General features: G+C 49.9%; 2 protein-coding genes across 2 annotated transcripts in view; both read left to right on the top strand.

Moving 5' to 3' along the window:
• The first annotated feature begins 899 nt into the window (after positions 1–899).
• On the top strand, positions 900–8,021 carry trmu (tRNA 5-methylaminomethyl-2-thiouridylate methyltransferase). Its single transcript, XM_079756058.1, has 11 exons — positions 900–1,062; positions 1,214–1,379; positions 1,489–1,595; positions 1,832–1,954; positions 2,167–2,339; positions 3,036–3,089; positions 3,793–3,859; positions 5,708–5,808; positions 6,801–6,945; positions 7,380–7,462; positions 7,589–8,021. The coding sequence occupies exons 1-11, from the start codon at positions 981–983 to the stop codon at positions 7,739–7,741; spliced, it is 1,254 nt and encodes a 417-aa protein (XP_079612184.1). The 5' UTR covers positions 900–980; the 3' UTR covers positions 7,742–8,021.
• Positions 8,022–8,875: 854 nt separating this feature from the next.
• Positions 8,876–25,191, top strand: part of celsr1a (cadherin EGF LAG seven-pass G-type receptor 1a) — a gene marked incomplete at its 3' end in the record, with an annotated part of 81,136 nt that continues 64,820 nt past the window's right edge. The window contains exon 1 of the mRNA XM_079755932.1: positions 8,876–12,628. Coding sequence (XP_079612058.1) covers positions 8,959–12,628 — 3,670 coding nt within the window. The 5' untranslated portion in view covers positions 8,876–8,958. The remainder of the gene's footprint in view (positions 12,629–25,191) is intronic.

Raw genomic sequence — 25,191 nt, forward strand, 5'->3', positions numbered from 1 at the left:
TGGCGAGCCGCATGTGGCTTGCGAGCCGCGCAATGAGTAATGCTGTTCTAGAGCATCGTACTAGAATCTTGTAGTGTGGCCAGTCTTCCGACGAGACAAAGCCTAACTTCCTGGCTCTGTGATTGCATAATTTGAAATGTTAAATCGTGGAGGGATAACAGAATCGTGTAGTCTGAACCAGCCGTGTGTGTGTGTGTGTGTGTGGGGGGGGGGGGGGGGGGGAGTTAGAGAATAATAATAATAATAATAATAATAATAATAATAATAATTATAATAAACTATAGTATAAAGCCTCAGCACTGTGTTTTAGTCATTTTTGTTTACATCTTTTCTTAAATGCTTTCTGAAATCTCCTCAACCCCACTCAGTATGACCCTTACATTGTGTCATCAAGATTCCTGATATGTCATATTTTGGTTATCAAAGTTCACAAGATTGATGCATTTAAATTAAATCTATTCAAATATCTCCCGGGGGGTCATGGCCCCGGAACCCCCTAGAGGATTGTAAGGCCCCCACCATAGTCTCCAAAGATTCTGTGGGAAACACTGGTTGCATACATTTATGGGACTTTTACTTTAATAAACGCCATTACACAACTCACACTATTAACGTTACAAAAATAATTAAATACTTTTTCCAATAAATCGTTAGTACACAGGTAACTTTAGGCCATATAAGTAATCACTGGCATGTTAGTATTGCTGCCTCGTCGTCATTTAAAATGTGAATTAACTTATCAAACAGACAAAAAGTAAAAATTCACTCAGGACAGTCCCGACTCTCTTCCAGCGCATTCACTGGTCAACCGCGGAGAAGGCCATAACTATGGAGGGGGGTTTGGCTCGTTCCTCGTTCCCGGTCGGACACATTGTAGGGGTGCACTGTCATGTCGGCGCCCATTGGCAGCGCTTTAGCGACCTGACTCCTGTGTTGTATAAGTTAAAATATCAATATTGGAGATATAAAATTTGTAAATAATGGGTGTAATTAGACATGTGGTTTGTGCGATGTCCGGGGGCGTGGACAGCTCTGTAGCCGCCTTATTGCTGAAGCGAATGGGTAAGAAAACAACGATTGTTGTGTAACACAATTCTATTTATAAGGAACGTCGCAAATGTCATGAAAACAGTACACACACACACTCACACCGATATTACGTTTGTCATTTGTATCGAAGAATACGGTTGTTCTTTGTCTTTGGTGTCTTCAGGTTATCACGTCAGTGGTGTGTTCATGAAGAACTGGGACTCTTTGGATGAGAAAGGCGTCTGCACCTCAGACAAGGACTGCGAGGACGCCTATCGGTCCTGTCAGGTCCTTGGCATCCCGTTCCATCAGGTCTCCTACGTCAAAGAGTACTGGAACGAAGTGTTTAGGTACTTAGGTCACCTTGGCAAATTCTTAAGTTTCACACAATGCATGTTATGTTGTCTTTTATATGTTTTTTTTATCGCGTTGTAAATGTGTATCTCATTTCACGCCCAGTGATCTGTTGAGCGAATACGAGAAGGGCCGGACCCCAAACCCCGACATTCTGTGCAACAAGCACATCAAGTTCAAGCATTTTTGCAAACATGCTCTCAACACTTTAGGTAGGTGTCAAATATGTGCGTTTTATATGATTAACTTATCGGATGATCTTTTCATCTGAAAGTCCGCACCATGTACCTATTCAATGTTCAGCTCCTGAGACGATACATTAGTCGGTATACAGTTTTATCAAAAGGTACATTTCACATTTATTTTAAAACTGTCTTAAAGTCCTTAATCCTTTGTATTTAAACAAAGTACTTAAGGCATGCTTTAGTGTGGTGTATCGTTTGTTTAGATGCTGACGCCATGGCAACGGGTCACTACGCCAGGACGTCCCAAGAGGACGAGGAAGTGTTCCGGCAGAAGAACGTAGCTCCACTCACCGGCCGCTTCAAGGACCGCTTCGAGGTCCGCAACCGTACGTCTCCGCCCACACCATGGCATCATCATCATCATCATCATCATCATCATCATCATCGTGCTGCACGCATGACATCATCTCACTCTGTTGTGCTGCGCACATGACATCATCTCAACCTGTCCCTCTACACTCATAATGACATCACCATGACATCATCTCAACCCTTTCGTTCTACACTAATGACATCATCTCTACGTCTCCTTTACCAGCGGTCAGGTTGCACCAGGGAGCCGACCCCTTTAAAGACCAGACCTTCTTCCTCAGCCAGATCTCCCAGGAGGCACTGCGGCATACTATGTTCCCGCTGGCCGGACTCACCAAGGACTTTGTGAAAAAGATGGCAGCGCAGGCGGGGCTTCACCACGTGCTTACGAAGAAAGAGGTGACGACAAACATGGCCGACTGACGTAGAAAACTCAGTCAAAAGTAAACAGATAGTGGACCAATGAATAGATTCAGGATTATAAAACATCTAAGCCTTAAGCCTGGATAAATGTTTACGGCATCAGTGTTGGTAGGGCTCACATTATAAAAATATTTATGTTGATAAACATACAAGACAATCCTGTTTATTCATGAAGAGAGAGCAACTATTCAGAATCGAGTAGATACTTCTGAGAACAGTAAGAACCATGAACACCGTCACAAAATATGGTATAGGAACAGAACTGTTCTGTACCATACACTGGGCTCACTGTCTAAACAGCGGTCTAGGCGGACATATGGAGGTTCTGAGTTTGATTCCCAATATCCACAACCCAACTGCACCCCTACCTGCCTAAATAAATTACGTGTATCTGAAGGACTGTCAGTCATCTTGGATTTAGATATAGATTTATTTTATTTTTACAAAGGGACAAAATATATTGATGAACATTAAAAAAAAAAAAAAAAGTAAATATACAGGATTATAGCCGTAGGCTAATTTCCATCCTTAGTCCCTGACTGGAAGGTCAGGTCTTAGATGGTCCCTAAATAAATTAAAAATAAAGCAAAATAAAATGAAAAAAATGGATGACAGCGTGAAGGTTTGAAGGTGCTTTTAAAATATGATGAACTGTTTGCTGTTTGTTTTCAGAGTATGGGAATCTGCTTCATTGGCGAGAGGAACTTTGAAGACTTTATCCTGGAGGTGAGGAAGTAGAATATACCATATGAGTGAATGATACACATACCATTATAGGACTTATATCAATTACTCCCATTGTAGCGCCTAATGTTATGCAAGACATTATATATAATTGCCCTATATTCTTTGTCTGTTTTTTATTTATTTTATTTTGAATTCCTGTTACTATCTTGTAGTGTCCACTGTGACACCCTCTAACTTCTTAACCTCTGGAAATATTCATTATTATGTCGCAACCCGGCTCTAGGGTGGGACAACAAAGGGAGCACAACACATGATTGAACTCAGTGTAACTAAATCTGGGCAGACACTGCCCAGCTTTAGTTACACTGAGGGGCAGATATTTTAAATTGTTTGACTCAGCTACGACTAAATTGCTGGGTTAAAAAGTTTGCAGCTCGTGATTCATGTTCTCACTATGCGGCACGATGCGCTGATGCGACTTGATTTAACCTCACGAGGGGCGACGAGAATTTCAAACCGTTTTGTTTTTCTTGCGACCATACGATTGCTGTTTGGGAGTTGGTCGTGAGTTGTTAGCGCTTCTCGTTACCCCATGTATACTACACGAATTACGACACACGACTAAGCCGAAACTCGGCCCGGACCCAAAAATAGTCGGACAAGTGAAAAATTGGCTCAAAATGGGCCAAAATTCACACAGTGTCTGCCCAGCTTAAGTATGTGTGTGTGTGTGTGTTCCCAGTACCTGGAGCCCCAGCCAGGAGACCTGGTGTCTGTAGAGGACGGGACCGTCATGGGTCGCCACAGAGGTGAGTTCTCCCCTCAGTCACACCTTTGCTCCAGGTGTCTGGTGTCACAGAAAGGCCCTCGCCCCTGCATGCATCTGAATGAAATAATAAATACATATGCAGTATAGTGCAATATATCTCTATTTATATATCTATGTATCTATTTTAGTGCTGTCAAGCGATTAAAATATTTAATCGCGATTAATCGCATCAATGTCATAATAAACTCGCGATTAATCACACATATTTTTTTATATTCTAAATATCCCTTGATTTCGTGCTGCTAGCCTTTTAGTGAGATCAGAGAGTGTTGAGAAGGACAGTAATAAAATATATTTGGTAAGATGGATATAAGAAGAGAGACCCGCAGTGAATTCAACCCGATCCACTTGACATCGGGTAGGTGCATGACACTGGTAGGCCCCAGGCTGTCAGAGCCTCTTACTCTAAACTACACTCCTCTTCTCAGGAAAATTGAAGACGAATACAAACACTGGTCTAAACTCCCACTCACACTCATCGGTAGAATAGCTGCAGTCAAAATGAAAACCCTACCCCAGATTAACTACCTATTTTCTATGATCCCCATCACTCCTACAGACAAAATGTTTCAAAACTCTCAATTCATTAACAACACTATTAAAGAATTACAGGGGGGTCTTGAGGCACAAAACTTCCATCACTACTTCCTGGCAAATAAATTACAGTACCTAGTTAAATGGATTAATATACACAAGCACAATTACCCATGGATGGAATTGGAACAAAACCAATGTACAAATATCTCAATTGCAGACCTCCCCTTCCTCTCACAATCAATCAAGAAATCCAACTTCTGCCAACGCATTACCATCCACTCAACTCTGACAGCCTGGTGGAAAACTAACCAAATCACAAAATCATCACTAGAAATAAACAACTTCACCCCACTCTGGCACAACCCAGTGTTCATGATACAGAAAAAAACTTTTTATTTCGCCACATGGGCACAAAAAAGAATCACACATCTTCACCACCTATTTAAGAACAACCATTTCATGTTATTTAACACAGAAATATGGGGTTGGGAGAAAACAATTTCTTCAATATCAACAACTTAGACTTAAAATTAAAGATAAAACCGGACTTACTAACAACACATTACAACCCTCTCAGCTTATAGAAGAACATATGAAAACCAATAACTTCAAAAGATTAACCTCCCAGCTATACACAATGATTGCCAACTTAAATTCTAAAATAACACTCCCAACAGCCAAGTGGGAAACTGACCTGGCCTTCTCGCCCAACCCTGATTACTGGGAACAAATCTGTGAAAATACATTTACCATGACCGATAACACAAACCTGCAGCTTATACAATATAAAGTCATTCACAGAACTCACATCACCCAAAGTAAAATGTTCAAAATGGGCCTAGCCAACACAGGTATCTGTTCACAATGCACTTTAGGCAGCACAGACGCCTATTTGAACGCCATATGTCTCTGTCAACCGGTTGACTCTTTCTGGATCACAGTCACTGAGACTCTATCCACCATCCTGAGCTACAGAATCCCTTCATCCCCTACACTATGTCTCCTTGGTGACATTTCCGAAATCCACATCCCTCCAAAACATAGGAATCCGTTGCTTATCTCCCTAGTTGTCTCTAAAAAAGTAGTCCTCCAAAACTGGAAATCAAAGAAATTTTGCCACATCAATAACTGGACAATCTTATCTCAGAATAAATCTGATACATCTATATATCTAGATAAAGATATATCTATATCTATAGATATATCTTGATCCATATTAAGAGATATATACACAGTTTGTTTATAATGTGTGTGTGTGTGTGTGTGTGTGTGTGTGTGTGTGTGTCTCCAGGCTGGTTCACCCTGACCCTGGGTCAGAGGGCCCGGATAGGGGGGCTGAAGGACCCCTGGTTCGTCGTGGACAAGGACGTCACCACCGGAGAAGTTTTTGTGGTGAGAGAGTCAAAAAGGGGCTTTATGCTGTAGTATTTACCTTCTCTATGTTATTGTGTTTCTATACTGAGCAGGGCAGTTGTGACAGGAGATACCGAGTATATACCGATATAACATCTGGCATTGTAACTACTAGTGGCACTTGTTCTTATTGAAAGTGTCTCTTAAGATGGCACCAATATATACTCGGTTCACTTACTACTGTTTCTATAATTAATATTACAATGATTATACATATTTCATATATAATAATAATAATAATAATAATAATAATAATAATAATAATAATAATAATAATAATAATAATAATAATAATGTTAAGCATGCTTGCTTCCATGTTTTTCTGACTTGGTTGCTCGAACTCACTTAGGTCAGAGATGACGTGTTTCCCATTCCGACTATTCACCTCTGAATACTTCATTTTATGCAGTATCGGAGGAATTTCCGATACTGGTATCGGTATCAGAACAACTCTTGGAAACTCCAGGTCAAGCCGGTAAAATCCGTCCCTTGTTTTGCTGAGAAGCGCCAAGCCTGAGATCCAACTAATGGACTCCAGTGGTTGGAACCAAAACCTGGCAGGATCTTTTGTGCAACTACCAGGCCCGTCGCGAGAAAGGCAAGCAAACCAAGCAATTGCTTGGGGCCCCAAGCCCGCGATCGGCTTAGGCGACCTAGTCCCAGGGCGGCAAATGTGTTGAGGGCGCCCTCTGGTGGCGCCGTTAGTTAATACAATTATATGAAACAAGCGAAATAAAACATGTTTACCAAACATGGTCCCAAATGGAACGACAAGGGAGGGGACAGGCGATTAATTGATAGCGCGCATTGAAACTCTCACTGTAGTATGTACTCCTCCCCCCCCCATATTAATATTCTTCTCAGGTGCTCCATGATCTCTTACACATTTGTGCATTGTGTGACGGAGTTGGCCTTGGGGTCATACGGCCACGAGTCACATGTATCATCATGATGTCATCGTTATGTCATAGGGTCCAACCACCAACCACCCGGCTCTGTTTCGGGATACGCTGCAAACGGGCCGTTTCCATTGGATAACGGTAGACCCGCCTCCTGTGCTCGTCAAGACCCAGATGATGGACTGTCACTTCCGCTTCATCCACCAGATGCCTCTGAGTAAGAGCTGCCTCTGGGCCTGCCTGCTGATGAACGTAGGAATGATCGTACGATTGAACCTAGGAATGCATGCATGAATGAACCGATGAATGAATGGATGAATGAACGTCGGAATGCATGCATGATTGAACGGAGTAATGCATGCATGATTGAACATATGAATGAGCGTATGATTGAACCTAGGAATGAATGCAAGTATGAATGAACGTATGAATGCATGTATGAACGAACGTATGAATGCACGTATGAACGAACGTATGAATGCACGTATGAACGAACGTATGAATGCACGTATGAACGAACGTATGAATGCATGTATGAATGAACGTATGAATGCATGCGCTGCAGCATCTTCGCAGGGTTGTGCAGCTCAAAACGAGGGGAACTCGGCTCCCAAATGCCAAAGTCGTCCTTTCCTTCTGGTTGTTCTCCAGCTCCCTGCACTGTCACTCTCAACATGGACGGATCGCTGTGGATCACACTCTCCCAACCCATCAGAGCAATCACACCTGGACAGGTACACACACACACACACACACACACACACACACACACACACACACACACACACACACACACACACACACCCTCCTCTGGACAGGTGACAGCCAAACCCCCTCTTCCCCCCCCCCCCTCCTTCCAGTTTGCGGTTCTCTACCGCGGTGGTGAGTGTCTGGGCAGCGGGAGGATCCTGCGACTCGGCCCAAGCCAACACACCCTGCAGCTGGGAAGGGAGCGCATGGTAGCGGCCGCTCTGGATGGACCCCGGCCCAGACCCCCTGATCAGGCTGGCTGAGAGAGGCTATGCTACGGCTATGGTTACCTGACACTGCGGTGGACAACCGGAGTCGTATGACTCCATCTGACTTCCTACTGTGTTCAGAGACAATATTCAACAGAAATACACAAACGGAAAAGAAACAACTGTTTTTTTTGGAATAATACCCATTTTATTTATCTTAGTGATGTATGATCTGTTTTTACATAATCCTTTGAAAATGAGTGTATATGAGTTTTTTAAATTGTCCAAAAGGTTGCAAAATGTATATGATGTAAATATAAAATGGTCTCCTGAACTCTTTGTAATTGTGTGGTTTCTAATGGCCTGAAACAGACTTTATTCACCACCAAGGGGAGCTCTGCTACTGTTTTCCTTCACTGACTGGCGGCGCTCTCAGCCGTCTGATCCACCGATAGAAACAGCAAACACATCAAACACGCATCACACAACCCGCTGTTTAACTTTCCACTCGCTTTTCTTTTTTAATGGTGTGTAAATTAGTACTGGACCTGATAAACGCGAGGTGTAACCTTGATGGCATTCCAGGACATGCCTTTACGCTTTAAAACTTAAAACTACAACGTTCACATAAGATGAAGCGACGTGAAGTGACATGAACTGGTGGTGTATGTTTTATTTTTTATATTTCTGAATTTGGTAATTTCATTGATTTATATATTATTTAAATGTATGTGTTAATGTGTCTTTATTTATTTACTTTGCTTCGGTTTCCAACAAACCCGTGATGAATAAAGTAGACCTTGAACTAACTAACTGAAAACTTAAAAGTGAAATACCTCTCAGAACAATCGAGTGAATAAACGACACCCAACAGTTTCATTTTAATCGATAATCACCCAACAAGTGTCCCAGGACCCTCGAATCAGCATGAGGACCCAGCGGGGGGGGGGGGGGGGGGGGGGGGGGGGGGTCCCATAGGAGAGAGCCCAGCAGGTTTATGGTAATCAGCTCCTGAAGGAGGAGGAGGAGGAGGAGACACGGAGCCATTTTGTAGTCATTTAAAAAGTTGCCGTCAGACTCCGCGGCCGCTCCAGCAGACCGCGGACCCCTATGGACCCCAGGGGCCCCATCCCGGCGCCACTCTAGACCCGTCCGTCACCATGAGGAGTAAAAGAAGCAAGACGAGGAATAAAAGCAAGACGCGGAGCTGGGCGAAGAAGAGTTAGTGGTTAGTTCGTGTTCCTGTGAGTGTGAGTGTGTGTGTGAGAGCCATGGAGGTCCTACCTGTGTGTGTGTTGCTCCGGGTGTGTGTCCTCCTCACCGCGCCGCTGCTGCTGAGGGGTCTGGAGCTGGACCTCTCCGAGACCCTCCAGCCCGGAGCCCTTCTGGCCGACCTCTCCCTCGGTCCCGGTCCCGGTTGGACTTACACGGTGAACCGGACTTTATCCCCCGCGGTCACCCACAGCTGGTTCCGAGTGGACTCGCGCACCGGGGTCATCCGGCTGTCCCGGAGGGTGGATTGCGCGCGCGCGTTACGACCCCCGCAGAGCGTGTACTTCAGTGCCACCTCGCGCACGTCCGGAGACGTGATCCTGACCCGGTTCAACGTGCACGTGCACGGCCAGGACTGCTTCATCAAGTACCGGAGGAAGAGCGCGGCGTCGCGTGAGCAGCCCGACGTCCGCATCGTGCGGGTACTGACCCTCGGAGGGGAGACCCCCTGCTGGGCCGCAGGTAAAGTGCTCGTGAATGTCACCCAACTGTTGCCCGCCTTTGCGCGAGACGTCCCGTTAGAGGACGCCGTGTGTACCGTTGACGGGCTGCACGCGGTTTTCTTGCGAGGGAACTTATTGCTGGCCGAAGACTTTTGCCGCGCACCGCGCGAGCAGAGCGCGCGGGTGGGTTTGCGGTGCTTGCTGCAGACCCACTTGAATGCGCGCGGCGTGTCCAGGGGTGTGGACGTGCCAGCGCGTGGGCTATCCGTTCCAGCGCGCGGCGTGTCCGTTCCAGCGCGCGGCGTGTCCGTGCGCTTGGTCTTGCGTGTTGTGACAGCGCCTGTGCCAGTGGGAGAGCATGGATATTTTTCTTTAGAGTCTGATCGCGAGATGTACAATGACCCACAACAACAACAACACCGACACCACCCGCGGGGCAGGAGGAGCGTCAACAACCCCCCTAAGTTCAAGATGCCCACCTACCAGCTGGCCCTGGCGGAGAACCAGGAGGCGGGCACGTCGGTCATCACGCCGCAGGCTACGGACCCCGATGAGGGCGAGGCGGGCCGGCTGGAGTACGTGATGGAGTCGATGTTCGACAGCCGCTCCAACGACCTGTTCACCATAGACCCCCGCAGCGGCACCATCAGCACGCTGCGCCCGCTGGACCGTGAGATCAAGGACACGCACGTGTTCAAGGTCACAGCGCTGGACCACGGCACCCCGCGGCGCTCGGGCACCACCTACGTCACGGTGACTGTGTCCGACACCAACGACCACAGCCCGGTGTTCGAGCAGACGGAGTACCGCGACAGCATCCGGGAGAACGTGGAGGTGGGCTTTGAGGTGATGACCATCCGCGCCACGGACGGCGACGCCTCGGCCAACGCCAACATGGTGTACAAGATCCTCAACGCCGACGACAACCCGGCCTTCGAGATTGACGCGCGCAACGGCCTGGTGCGGGTGCGTGAGCGGCCCGACCGCGAGGCGCGCGACCGCTACACGCTCATCGTGGAGGCCAACGACCAGGGCCGCGACCCGGGCCCGCGCAGCGCCACCGCCACCGTGCACATTGCTGTGGACGACGAGAACGACAACTACCCGCAGTTCGCGGAGAAGCGCTACGTGGTGCGCGTGCGCGAGGACGTGGCGGTGAACACCAAGGTGATCCGCGTGGAGGCCACAGACCGCGACCAGGGCAACAACGCCAAGGTGCACTACAGCATCATCAGTGGAAACGTCAAGGGGCAGTTCTACATCCACGCGCCCACCGGCGTCATCGACATCATCAACCCCCTGGACTTCGAGAGCATCCGGGAGTACAACCTGCGCATCAAGGCGCAGGACGGGGGCCGGCCGCCGCTCATCAACGGCACGGGCATGGTGGTGGTGCAGGTGGTGGACGTCAACGACAACGCGCCCATGTTCGTCAGCACGCCCTTCCAGGCCTCGGTGCTGGAGAACGTGGCGGTGGGGTACTCGCTGCTCCACGTGCAGGCCATTGACGCCGACTCGGGCGAAAACGCCCGCCTGGAGTACCGGCTGGCGGACACGCCGCCCGGCTTCCCGCTCGCCATCAACAACAGCACGGGCTGGGTCACGGCGTGCGGCGAGCTGGACCGGGAGTCGACCGAGTTCTACAAGTTCCGCGTGGAGGCGCGGGACCACGGCGCGCCCGCCATGTCGTCGGCGGCGAGCGTGAGCGTGACGGTGCTGGACGTCAACGACAACACGCCGGCCTTCACGGAGCGGCGGTACGAGCTGAAGATCAACGAGGATGCGGTGGTGGGCACCAGCGTGCTCACACTGACAGCGGTGGACCGTGACGTCAACAGCGTGGTCACCTACCAGATCTCCAGCGGGAACACGCGCAACCGCTTCGCCATCACCAGCCAGAGCGGCGGTGGGCTGGTGACCCTGGCGCTGCCGCTGGACTACCAGCAGGAGCGGCAGTACGTGCTGACGGTGACGGCATCGGACGGCACGCGCGCTGACACGGCCAGCGTGTCCATCAACGTGACGGACGCCAACACGCACCGGCCCGTGTTCCAGAGCGCCAGCTACCAGGCGTTCCTCAGCGAGGACCTGCCGGTGGGCTCCGTCGTCGTGGTGATCGCCGCCTCCGACGAGGACACGGGCGAGAACGCCCGCATCACCTACCTGATGGAGGAGAAGGTGCCCCAGTTCGCGGTGCACCCGGACACGGGCGCCATCACCACGCAGATGGCGGTAGACTACGAGGACCTGTCGTCCTACACGCTGGCCATCGTCGCCCGCGACAACGGCATCCCGCAGAAGATGGACACGGCATACGTGGAGATCATCGTGGTGGACGCCAACGACAACGCGCCTCTGTTCCCCCGCGACGTCTACCAGGGCTCGGTGTTCGAGGATGCGCCTGTCTACACCAGCGTCCTCCAGATCTCTGCCATGGACAAGGACTCGGGCTCCAACGGGCGGCTGATCTACACCTTCGCGGGTGGTGACGACGGCGATGGCGACTTCGTCATCGAGCCGTACTCCGGCATAATCCGCTCGGCGCGAAAGCTGGACCGCGAGAACGTGCCTTCCTACAGCTTGAGGGCCTTCGCCGTGGACAAGGGCGTGCCGCCGCTGCGGGCGGCCGTGGCCGTGCACGTGGCTGTACTGGACATCAACGACAATGCCCCCGTGTTCGACCGCGACGTGCTGGTGGTCCGGGTGGAGGAGAACCGGCCCGTGGGGTCGGTGGTGGCAAGGATCGGCGCCACCGACCCCGACGAGGGCACCAACGCCCAGATCATGTACCAGATCGTGGAGGGCAACACCCCCGAGTTCTTCACGCTGGACATCTTCAACGGGGACCTGACGGCGCTGGTGGAGCTGGACTACGAGAGCCGGCGGGAGTACGTGATCGTGGTGCAGGCCACCTCGGCGCCGCTGGTCAGCCGGGCCACGGTGCACGTGCAGCTGGTGGACGTCAACGACAATGTGCCGGTGCTGCAGGACTTCGAGATCATCTTCAACAACTACGTCACCAACAAGTCCAACAGCTTCCCGTCGGGGGTGATCGGGGCGGTCCCCGCAAGGGACCCCGACGTGGACGACGAGCTGAGGTTCAGGTTCGAGTCGGGGAACGAGCTGAACCTCCTGAATCTGAACAACAGGACCGGGGAGCTGCGGCTCAGCAACGACCTGGACAACGACCGGCCGCTGGAGGCCGCCATGACCATCTCCGTCTCAGGTAGGATTCGAAAAACCGGCGCCGTCACCTCACCCCTCATCTCCTCAACCTCATCTCTTCCCCCTCTGAGTGGGTGTTGACACAGACTGCGTTACACAGTCAGGTCCTTGATTCAGTCCTTAGGGGTCTTCTCACTGTTCGACAAGAGTTGCACACAGAAGTCAGAGTCTCTTGTCCGAGCGTTCTCATATCGGGCTGAGCTTGGCGGGAATCTTGAGAAGTTGTTATTCCTATGGCAGAGACTCGAAGTGGGCGGCATGTGGCTCAGGAAGTAGAACGGGTTGGCTGGAAACCGGAAGGTTGTAGGTCAATCCCGGGCTCCTCCTAGCTGAGTGTCGAGGTGTCCCTGAGCAAGACGCCTCACCGGGACTGCTCTGCTCGAAGAGCTGGCTGTCGCCTTGTGTGGTTGACTCCACCGTTGTTGTGTTGATGTGTGCATGAATGGGTGAATGCAGGTCATTTACCATGAGAATGCAGAGGTTAGTCTGCTGTGGAAGCCAGCAGGGCCGCTGGGCCCGGCGGTTTTCTGTGTGTTCACTGAGTGTTTGCTCCGGGCTCAGAGGAGGATCCGGTTCTTCTGCCTTGGTGCCAAGGGTGATGTATGCTTTGTTTGCCAGTGGTTGGTCGTGTGAGGGAAACGGTGGGAAGGAGCGTAACGCATGGGGCCAGGCAGCCTCTCTGGCAACTAACATGGGGCTTCATCGCACTACACAGCACGCACCATAACAGAGACACACACACATGTATGCATATACATACCACACATGGGTACAAATACACACACACACACACACACACAGATTCCTTTTTGACACATTCTGCTGGCAGCAGTGTGGTTATATCTGCAGGAGATGTGGAGCAGCCTGTAGAAGATCACCCCCCGTTCAGATCAAAGCAGGCAACACATTCTCCTGGTGGTTTTATTTGGGGCTGAACTTGATTTAGTTTCGGGGGGGGGGGGGGGGGGGGGTTCGGTAAGGTGGAGACTGAACATGGTCATGCACAAGGAATGTCGGAAAGATGCCTCTTTACAGCGACACAGACTTTGTTCTCGGGTGTTAAACATTAGACAGAAACAAACACATTTGTCCATTATCTTCCAAACTGGCCCCGAAACGAATACACACACACACACACACACACACACACACACACACATACACACACACACTGCAAGATAATACCACTGACATTCATCAAAATGTCAGAAGATGTCTGAGATTGCAGAACAATTATGCCATCTCTCTCTCTCTCTCTCCCTCTTGGTGTGTGTGTGTGTGTGTGTGTGTGCGTGTGTGTGTGTTCGTTTCTGGGCCAGTGTGTGTGTGGGGGGGGGTGTTTCTTGCTCTCTCTCTGTATTTCACACTCTACGTCTCTCTCCATCATTCACTCCATCACTCACTCATAAGTATTAATCTGAAGCATATGTTGGCGGCCTGCAGTATAACGGTAGCTCAATAAGAATTGCATTATGTACTGTACAGACATGTGTATCTGATTCCATAAAGTAATTTAATAGGACAGCTTTTTGTTTCAGTCCTCTGGGCCCATGTTTGAGTCAGTCGCGCTGATAAAAAATATCAGAAAATGATTCCAGATGTTAAAGTTCCGAAAAAATCCAGGCTGTCGACTGAGATAACTGGAAGACGTCTCTATCCAACGCTTCTGTTGGTGTTCACCTTTTATTGATTTCGTACAGACTCACAGCTCGCGAAGATGTGGAGCTATCTAAAGTTGTATTGCCCTTTTGGGTCCCTAAGGGCCTCTGACGCCCCCCTCCCCCTGGGACCCTCCCACCCTGAGGTCAAATGTTAGCTAACCATTAGCAATGTCGTGGTGACCTTTCAACCCCGCCGGGCGGGCCGCTTGTGTGAGGAAGTGCCTGGAGCAAGGGTGGGCTGGCTAACACTATGCTAACGGTATGCTAACGTATGCTCCAGCAAGTTAGTGTCTTGCAATAGCAAGACACTAACAGTCACTGAATGCTGCTTTTGCCGTCTGTCTCCTTCTAACAATGCCTTGCATTCATCTCTATGAGTGAATTATAAACTCACACACTCTCTCTGTCTCTCTGCCTCTCTGTTTTTGATCATCTCTCTCTCTCTCTTTCTCTCACTCACTCACTCACTCACTCACTCACTTAGTTATTATCTGGTCACTTTATCCGTCCAATCGCGTCGTTTCCACGTCCCCCACCGTCGACGCCCCTCTTCGTTCGGCTCAGAGCCTTATCGCTCAAACACATTAAACGAACCCCACCGACCCCGGGACCGTAAAGTCATGAGGTCAGCACTCCCTGTTTTTCCGCCAGGTGTGCCGTTGATTGGCCGCTACGCGACGTTTCAAACGGACCCTCTAGTGCAGGGGTCTCAAACTCAACTTACCTGGGGTACACCGGAGGTAGAGTCTGGGTCAGGCTGGGCCGCATCAATTATTCCACAGAAAAAAGGAGCACAACTGACCCAATCTAAGATAATGATCTGGCTATCATTAGATCACGTTGGCTATGTAATCGCTGACAACAGGGGACATTTCATAGTGGTTGGTGGTAACCGAGACATTTTACCGTCCTTTGGCTTTTGTCGGGACTCAGGACACGCAACTCAAAATTGGGACTGTCTGGCCACCCTATCACAAGTGATAAAAAAGCGTAGCAAGCCACTTAGCAAAAATGTCCGTTTGACAACAACGCGCGGGCCGCACTAACACTAAAATTTATTGTCAAGTAGGGGTCCACAAAATATCATCCCGCGGGCCTCAATTTGCCCCCGGGCCGCGAGTTTGAGACCCCTGCTCAAGTGTCACATGACGCATGGGGGATGAGGACCGGATCAGCCTACCAGAGTGGCCGATCCGTCCGTCATTCACCTGGGGCGACCCTCCCACTTGTGATTTCACTAACGGGGGGGTTTTGAATTGACTCGACTTTCTTGCCAATACACATCAGATGGTCGTCCTTAAAGACCCTGTTCACTGCACTGTTTACTTTTGCACTACCACCGCTGAACATACTTCTCCACCATCTTACCTTATCGTCATGGTCAATGTATGATAGAATCTGTCTTTATCAGGCATTCTCTGTACTCTTTACCCTTTAATTGTATACCTGTGATTGGTTTAGATTCCTTTTATGTGTGTGTGTGTGTGTGTGTGTGTGTGTGTGTGTGTGTGTGTGTGTGTGTGTGTGTGTGTGTGTGTGTGTGTCTATGTATGTGCTGCTGGATGCCTAAAATGTCCCTATGGGATGATTAAAGTATCAATCTATCTATCTATCTAAGACATAAGTACGGTGTTTGAAAGTTGACGTGTGTGTGTGTGTGTGTGTGTGTGTGTGTGTCTATGTATGTGCTGCTGGATGCCTAAAATGTCCCTATGGGATGATTAAAGTATCAGTCTATCTATCTATCTAAGACATAAGTACAGTGTTTGAAAGTTTGAAAAATTGTGAAAAAAAGTTTGATAAAAAACACACGGTTGTACCTGGGAGACGGACTGAGAGCTGAGATCATGAGTGCTGTGTTTTCAGAGGCGTAAAGCGATGTTGGATCTCTCCCAAGCATTTCACATGTCTGTACTCGTCCTTTTAATTATTTCAACGATGCCGTAATGGAAGCAAGGTTGGGAAAACAAAAGTGGAGTGGATGGTTGTTCAACTCTCTGCTTAAGTTAAGGAAAGTGAAAGCCTGGCATTGTAGAAGGTTGTGTCTTTAGCTTCGTTGTCAACCCGTGGGCGTCCTAGAGCCAGAGTCCCTCAATCCTCCCTGCTGCTCAGGACATGGAACTGGGTTCATTCAGATCAACATTAACCTTCAGGACATTTAGCAGACGTTTTACCCAAATTGACTCACAATAAGTACATTTGTCAGAAGAAAGAGAAACATTAAATCGCGGTCGGTGCAGTAAGGATGTTCATAGAACCAAGTGCCAAGCACTAACAATTGCCAGGTTAACCCATTCCCTGTATAGAACAAAAATAGCTAGGATAAGAGTTTATGCCGATCGTGTTTCGTTATCAGCAGATGCTTCAGAGTCACAGTGGATTGTTTGATTCATGTCATGAAGGAGAAGGTTCTAAGGTAGGGGTTAGGGCATCTGGCTAGGCAGGGCATTGAACCCAGAACCTTCCAGTCATGGAGACAAACGCCATAACGACTATCAAGTCCCTCTTTGAACCAAAGCTTCTGCGAAATGACTGGTAAATAGATAAAATAGTTGCATAGTTTAACACACAAGTTATTTCAAAGGTGTGTGTGTGTGATTCCATTGCTGTGTGTGTGTGTGTGTGTGTGTATGTTGTGAGTTCTCCCATCGTAATATGAAGCCTTCTTATCAAAGTGGTTTGCCTCTGAACAAGACTCTACTGTTACACAAACACACTCCACCAGCATATAAATAGAGAGCTGTGATGGAAGAATCACAAGTCGGAGGGAATTGCACTATAAGCCTTATTGGCCTGTGGCCCAGTGTCTCCAACACAATCAGGAAATGGAAACAATGAATGAAACGGTTTCACTCCTGATCGATGGTGAGTGTTTACGTTTGCCAGACCCTCTGCCCTGCATATGTGAAGGAATATATTCTATATTCACTCTTTATGAGATATAGGGAGAGATATCTCATTGCATGCTAACACACACACACACACACGCATGCATGCACGCACGCACGCACGCACATGCACACACACACACACACACACACACACACAATCCCCCTCCCTTTCCCTCCTTCTCTCCCCGTCTCCCTCTCTTTTGTGTCATCGCTGTATAAAGTTTCAACATAATCACATTGCCACGGTATCCCAGGGGGCTTTGCTGCGTGTCGGGCCAATCAGACGCAGACTCAACACATTCTGTCGACGTGCCGTAAACCGTGAGCTAAATTTGATAATGCAGTGTGTGTGTGTGTGTGCGTGTATGTGTGTGTGTGTGTGTGTGTGTGTGTGTGCGTGCGTGCCTGTGTGCGTGTGTGCGTGTGTGTGTGTGTGTGTGTGTGGTGCTCCGAGGCGTTAGTTTAAGGGCTTAGTGTGCGTTTTAGTTCTACACCGCCGGTGTGTGTTGTGTGATGCTTGAGATTATGCTGAAATGAGCCATAAAATGTAAGAGGGAGGGAGGGTGGGAGCAGATAGGGGGAGAGAAAGGTAGAGGAGAGGGGGTTGGAGAGAGAGAGAAAGAGAGAGGGTGAGGGGGAGAGAGGTAGGGGAAAGAGAGGGAGAGAATGAGAGGGGTTGGAGAGAGAGGGAGAAAGAGAAAGAGACAGAGTGGGCGGATGGAGAGAGAAGGAGAGAGGGGCAGAGAAAGACAGAGAGTGGGGGGAGTGAGGGGGAAAGAAAGACAGAGAGAGGAATTGAGGCAGAGAGAGAGGGATGGAGAGAGGGATAGAGAGAGGGAGGGAGAGAGGGAGGGAGAGAGTTTATGGACTTCCCCATACCCCCACCACCCGGGCCGTCCTCCCTCCTCTCTGTTCTCCTCTCTTATCTCCCTGTGTCATGCGTCATCGTACCGGGAAGAGAAACATGATTAAGCCGCAGGTGTGGACAGGACATGACACACACACACACACACACACACACACACACACACACACACACACACACACACACACACACACACACACACACACACACACACGGTGTGAGGACAGATGACCCCCACAGATCAGAGCAGGGGGGGGTAGGGCGACTGTCGGAACAGGAGGGAGAAGGGATGACCTCTGACCTCTACCTGACAGATGAGACCCAGTGTTTGTGTTTGTGTATTGTCCTCACACACGTCCATATCATGTCGGTCGAAGCTGCTACACTGGTGTAAAGACGGATATGGTCAGATAGATGGAAAGATAGACAGATGGATGGATGGACGTTTCTGATCCCCAGGGGGGAATTTCTTTGCCACTACACAACAGAGGACCAAACGACCACATAACCACATGTTGAGAGAGCTAAGAGAGAGGGCGGCGTGTGGCTCAGGAGGTAGAGCGGGTTGGCTGGTAACCAGAAGGTTGTTAGTTCCAACCCCGGCTCCTCCTAGATGAGGTTTCGAGGTGTCCCTGAGCAAGACATCTCACCCTCACTGCTCCCGACGAGCTGGCTGTCACCTTGCATGATTGACCGCCATCTGTGTGTGAATGTGTGAATGAATGGCTAAAGCACTTTGAGTGGCCACTGGTTAGTGAAGTGCGGTATAAAAATGCCGTCCATTTACCAGTACAGCGGGGCAACAGCTGTCCATTCAACACGTTTCTACAGCCTCTGAAACACCCTGAAGAGGAGGGCTTCACACTGTAGCCCACCCTGATCTGGGGGGTCTGATACCCCGAGTCTGGTCGAGCTGGGTCTGATCTGGAGATGTGTCTGGGTCTTTTAGGTCTGACTGGGTTAGGGTCTTGTCTGGGGGGTCTTGTGGGTCTGACTGGGTTTGGGTCTTACTGGGTCTCAATGTGGTCTGACTGGGTCTAGTGGGTCTCACTGGCTCTCAATGTGGTCTTACTGGGTGGATCTGGACCTAGTCCTGGGTGGATGACTGGGGTCTGTCTTCCCTGTAGATCGCGTGTCTGTCTGTCTGGCGGACATTCCCAGATGGTCCTGGCTGTAAGTGATATCAGCAGATCACATTCATTCCTCTGCCCTCACACACACACACACACACACACACACACACACAACGCAGTGTGTGCCGGCATACTAGCGGTCAGCCAACATGTGTTGACCGGTAATTTAAAAGTGTTTTCTGTAATTGATTAAACGGACGAGACACAGGACAAAAGTGTTTCTGTAACGTGAGGCGGAGTTGGCTCTCATCGTCAGAGGGATGAATCGTTATCTTTAGCTTTTCAACCATTGTTAGAAGGCAGAGGAATACCCTGGCTACATTATGCTTTTCATATTTAAAATACCTAGGTTGTCATTCCTCAGATTGTCAACAAAGTGAAAGTTGTGGATCCAAAGCTGAGCTTCCTCGATCCTAATCCACCTCCATGCAACTTTCTTTCTCTGTGTCATAATGGCTTTTGTTGTTGGTGTGGGTGTTTGTGTGTGTGTGTGTGTGTGTGTGGGTGTGTGTGTGTGTGTGTGTGCGCGTCCCTTGCGCTCCATCTCGCTCCCTGTCAGGCCAGGCCTTTGTCTAGTCCTACATGCTGCAGGACAGCACTTCACTCAAACTCAAGTGGATTTAAAACGAGGAGTATTACTGTAACTGAACCCCCACCTCTCTCTCTCTCTCTCTCTCTCTCTCTCTCTCTCTCTCGCTCTCTCGCTCTCTCTCTCTCTCTCTCGCTCTCTCGCTCTCTCGCTCTCTCTGACAGTACTATCCTGTCTCTCTCCGTTGCCCCGTGTCTCTGGACCGTGAGTGACAGTGACCAGCTGTTTCCACATGTCCATACTAACATGCGTGTCAAAGATGAGAGGAGAGGAGAGCAGCAGCCATTAGACCCTCTAAACCAGTTCTCCCATCAGTCAAACGGCCGTGACTCAAAGAGGGAGGAGGGGGCCACTAATCCGGTCCAAATGAGGCACTGGAGGACAGATTTGACCACTGGGTCTTACAGATACCCTATGTCATTAGCCAGGGGTCAGGGGTCAGAAGCAACCAGTGAGTCATACAGAGACCCTATGTCATTCGGTAGGGGTCAGGGGTCATCCGTGCACGTCTCAGGTGACTACAGGTATGAGCAGACATCGGAGATCGAACCCAGAACCTTCAGCTGGGAGTGAAACGCCCCAACCACGAGACACAACCTGTTTTGTGTGAAATATATATGCCAAATGTTAATATATATAATACAAATATTGTGTTTTGTTTATACAGAAGTTAAACGGACGCCGTCAAAAGTTATCACAGGAACTCCTTCATTACAAGTTATTCAATACTTGAATAACTTGTTCGAACTCTTTCACTGTTAAATATTCACAGCAAAATATTTAATTATTTGCTTCAAATAATTGTTGAACATTTATTCTGTCGAGGCGCCCTTGAGGCTTCTCAGTCATCCCGGCCTCTCTGGGGGACGTTGACGTTACACTGAAGAATGCTGATTTCATCCTCCTTTGTGCTGTTCACGGAGACGTCAGTCAGACTTAGCGTTAGCCTGTTAGCCCCGCGGAAGCCTCAGTGACAGGTGCACTGTCTTCTGTAGCTGATAGCCCATACAGCCGTTAGCTCCTCTTGCTAATAGCATCTACCGCCATGAGCTTATTTAGTCGGCAGCATGTACACCAAATTAGCCTCAAATGCTAATGGCCTCTATTGACAAAGCCTCTGTGGTTATTAGCTTGGACAGCTAGTAGTTTGTACGGCTAAAAGCTTTGACTATGGCAACTTGTCGCTTCACAGATAAAAGCTTGGCCAGCTAGTAGCTTCTATAGCTTATAAGTGAGTGAAAAAAGAGTCTATGGCTAATATAATCTATTGCCAGTCGCTTCTACTGCTACTCCTTCTACTGCCAGTACTGCTAGCAGCAGCTGCAGCTGATAGATTCGGCTGCTTGCTAATAGCCTCTGCAGTGAATGGCGTCTGATGTTAAAGGTTTCCACTGTTAGCGGCGTCCATGCTGTTAGTTTGTAGCTCCGACAGCTAGTGGCTACCACTATGTGTGGGAACGTGTTGCATCAAGCTTCTCTCGCTGTCTGAATTACTGCGTGTCGTGGTGCTTTCCAAAAGTATCTCCTGGAATTCCCTTTGATTACTTAAGTGTTGAGTGGCCCGTTTGTCACTCACACACACATGCACATGCACGCACGCACACACGCACGCACGCACACACCCGCGTTCACATCTCCTGGGTGTCCTCTTACAGTGTCTAATGTTGTCAGGACAACCAGCGTTCTGCACTGACAGCTTGGAAAGGCTGCTGAACACACACACACACACACACACATACAGTACACACACAGTACACACACAGCACTAACACATACAGTACACACACATACAGCACACACACACACACTTACACACAGACACATACAGTACACACACACAAAAGGTAAGTCCACTTGGCATCATCGGCATTGCTGTGCAGAGCCCCAGTGCATCATGGGTAGAGCTGAGCAGACTTAGATGTGTTGTTGACACCGTTTAACTCGACCGTGCCCTCTGGGCCTGCACCTCCAACTGCAGAGAGTGAGAGTGACATAGTGACTGAGAGAGAGAGAGAGAGAGAGAGAGAGAGAGAGAGAGAGAGCGAGAGAGAGAGAGACTTCCCTGACATGGAGAGAGAGAGAGAGAGAGAGAGAGAGCGAGAGAGAGAGAGAGACTTCCCTGACATGGGGGGAGAGAGAGAGAGAGAGAGAGAGAGAGAGAGACTATCCTGTCATGGTGAGACCCTTTATAGAGAGAGCTGATGGAAAGAGATACACCAGCTCTCTCTATCAAACCAGCATCCATTAAGTGTCAGATCCAGACTGTCCTCGATCCCAGTTCTATCTCCTGGTGATCTGATATCCTGGAGAGCACAGGTGGGAGATCACAAACATCCTGAGATGACAACTCAGACACACACACACACACACACACACACACACATCCTGAGATGACAACATAGACACACAAACGCACACACACACACTTTGCCCAACGTCTCTGGATTTCATTCAGGTTTCACACAAATATCCATTCTCTCGGAGCGTCGGCTAAACAAAACCTGCCACTCCCTCAGAGACGTCTGGAGTTACATCGCTATCAAAATAAAAGCGACTTAATCGCACCTCAGAACAGTCTCCGGTTACGTCTCCATCAAAATGAAAGCTCCCCATCCCCCTTCAGGACACTTGTTGGTGACGTGTCTATGAAAATAAAAGGGACATCATCATACCTCATGTTTGCCTCTGGATAGGTCTATTAAAAGGACTACCTCACTAAATCTTCTGTCAGAAGTGTTCAGTTACAGGAATACCAAAATAAAAGTCCCGCTACTGAGTTCCACGGGTCTGCGCTGGGTTTTACATGTGCTGTAGAGGAGCTGGCCTTGACAGTTGGAGATCTAGTTTTGGTTTTGCAGCTTACAGGCATTCTTAATTTCACATTTGTTGTTGGGAATTGAATGCGTCACGATTATACCAAACATGAGATATTTATCAGCTTTGGTTAACGAGTTTCTTGTCATGTTCAGTGTGTGGGGTGGGAGGGCTGTTCTCAGCTTTCAAAATCAGCCCAAGACACTTGTCTCTAGCCCTGGCTCTGGCCCTATCTAGCCCTGTTCTAGCCCTGGCCCTGTCTCTAGCCCTGTCTCTGGCCCTATCTAGCTCTGTTCTAGCCCTGTCTCTGGCCCTATCTAGCCCTGTCTCTGGCCCTATTTTAGCCCTGTTCTAGCCCTGTCTCTGGCCCTATCTAGCCCTCTCTTTGGCCCTATTTTAGCCCTGTTTAGCCCCGTCTCTAGCCCTGTTCCAGCCCTGTTCTAGCCCTGTTCTAGCCCTGTTCCAGCCCTGTTTCAGCCCTGTTCTAGCCCTGTTCTAGCCCTGTTCTGGCCCTGTCTAGCCCTGTTTAGCCCTGTTCTGGCCCTGTCTAGCCCTGTCTAGCTCTGGCCCTGTCTAGCCCTGTTCTGGCCCTGTCTAGCCCTGTTCTAGCCCTGTTCTGGCCCTGTCTAGCCCTGTCTAGCTCTGGCCCTGTCTAGCACTGTGGTGCCCTCAGGTGTCCCATGTGACAGAGGAAAATAACATGCATGCTGCAGACACACTTTATCAGATTACCAGGTGTCTGGACAGACAGGACGGCTGTAATAATGTGACCTGTGAGTGTGTGTGTCCGTGTCTGTGTGTGTGTGTGTGTGTCAACTGGAAGGAGAATTGCATTGTGTGTGTGTGTGTGTGTGTGTGTGTGTGTGTGTGTGTGTGTGTGTATCTTTCTATAGTGTGTGTACAGTGTGATTATCTCTGGCTGTGTGTGTGTGGTATTGCCTGTACAGTCAGTGTGTCTGCAAGGTGTGTAAATGTCTGTGTTTGTGTAAAGTTGTGCGTGTGTGTGTGTGTGTGTGTGTGTGTGTGTGTGTGTGTGTGTGTGTGTGTGGTTGTGTAGGTCCCTGAGTCATATGCCTAGCAAATACAATTTCTGTGGCTGCTAATGTGCGAGCTGATGTCTTATTTGGATGTCTCATTCAGGAGGTGTGTGTGTCTTTGCGTGTCTGTGTGTGTGTACGGGGTATGCATGCATGCACACAAGCGTGTGTGTGTATGAGAGACCCCATGTGTGTGTGTGTTTGTGTGTGTGTGGCTCTGTGTACCCAGTGTTACAGGAAATGCCAAGTAGCTAAGGTATGCTGATGGCACCTCCTTCTCCCCACTTCCAGGGAAACAGGAAGAGACAGAGTAGAGGAGCGCAGAGCACGCTGATCTTTAGTGATCCAATCATATTACCTCACTCAGAGGTCGCCTTCGTCCAAAGCCCCGCCCCCACCGGTTTATGAGAGACGTGTTGTTGAGCAGAAGGCAGGGTTGAGACATCATGCTCAACACTGCCTGAAGACATCGGGGATCGAACCCAGAACTTTTGTTTGGGAGTCGCGCCACCATTGTCCACTACATCATGCTGCCACCACCCAGCACCAGCCTAACCTCGCTGGCAATAAAACATTAAACGCACGCATCGTAAATTCCTAAACGATTTAGGAATTTACGATGCATGCGTTTCATTTTTTTTCGTCTTCCGGGACCAATTTGGGACGTCTCCCCCCTGTCTCGACCCAAACCCCCCTCCCTCCCCCTGTCTCCCCCCTGTCTCGACCGAAACCCCCCCTCCCTCCCCCTGTCTCCCCCCTGTCCCGACCCAAACCTCCCTCCCTCCCTGTCTCCCCCCTGTCTCGACCCAAACCCCCCTCCCTCCCCCTGTCTCCCCCCTGTCTCGACCGAAACCCCCCTCCCTCCCCCTGTCTCCCCCCTGTCTCGACCCAAACCTCCTCCCTCCCTGTCTCCCCCCTGTCTCGACCGAAACCCCCCTCCCTCCCTGTCTCCCCCCTGTCTCGACCCAAACCTCCTCCCTCCCTCCCTGTCTCCCCCCTGTCTCGACCCAAACCTCCTCCCTCCCTCCCTGTCTCCCCCCTGTCTCGACCCAAACCTCCCTCCCTCCCTGTCTCCCCCCTGTCTCGACCCAAACCCCCCTCCCTCCCCCTGTCTCCCCCCTGTCTCGACCGAAACCCCCCTCCCTCCCTGTCTCCCCCCTGTCTCGACCCAAACCTCCTCCCTCCCTGTCTCCCCCCTGTCTCGACCCAAACCTCCTCCCTCCCTCCCTGTCTCCCCCCTGTCTCGACCCAAACCTCCTCCCTCCCTGTCTCCCCCCTGTCTCGACCCAAACCTCCTCCCTCCCTCCCTGTCTCCCCCCTGTCTCGACCCAAACCTCCTCCCTCCCTCCCTGTCTCCCCCCTGTCTCGACCCAAACCTCCCCCTCCCTCCCTGTCTCCCCCTGTCTCGACCCAAACCTCCTCCCTCCCTCCCTGTCTCCCCCCTGTCTCGACCCAAACCTCCCCCCTCCCTCCCTGTCTCCCCCTGTCTCGACCCAAACCTCCTCCCTCCCTCCCTGTCTCCCCCCTGTCTCGACCCAAACCTCCCCTCTCCCTCCCTGTCTCCCCCCTGTCCC

This window comes from Pollachius pollachius, assembly GCF_949987615.1.
Source record: "Pollachius pollachius genome assembly, chromosome: 18".
Taxonomy (NCBI): domain Eukaryota; kingdom Metazoa; phylum Chordata; class Actinopteri; order Gadiformes; family Gadidae; genus Pollachius; species Pollachius pollachius.

What these genes read in the sequence shown, in the direction of transcription:
- trmu (XM_079756058.1), top strand. Translation starts at nt 981, where the DNA reads ATGGGTGTAATTAGACATGTGGTTTGTGCGATGTCCGGGGGCGTGGAC. An exon ending in CGTCATGGGTCGCCACAGAG is followed by an intron (nt 3,860 to 5,707) that starts GTGAGTTCTCCC and finishes GTGTGTCTCCAG; the next exon opens with GCTGGTTCACCCTGACCCTG. An exon ending in CCACCGGAGAAGTTTTTGTG is followed by an intron (nt 5,809 to 6,800) that starts GTGAGAGAGTCA and finishes GTTATGTCATAG; the next exon opens with GGTCCAACCACCAACCACCC.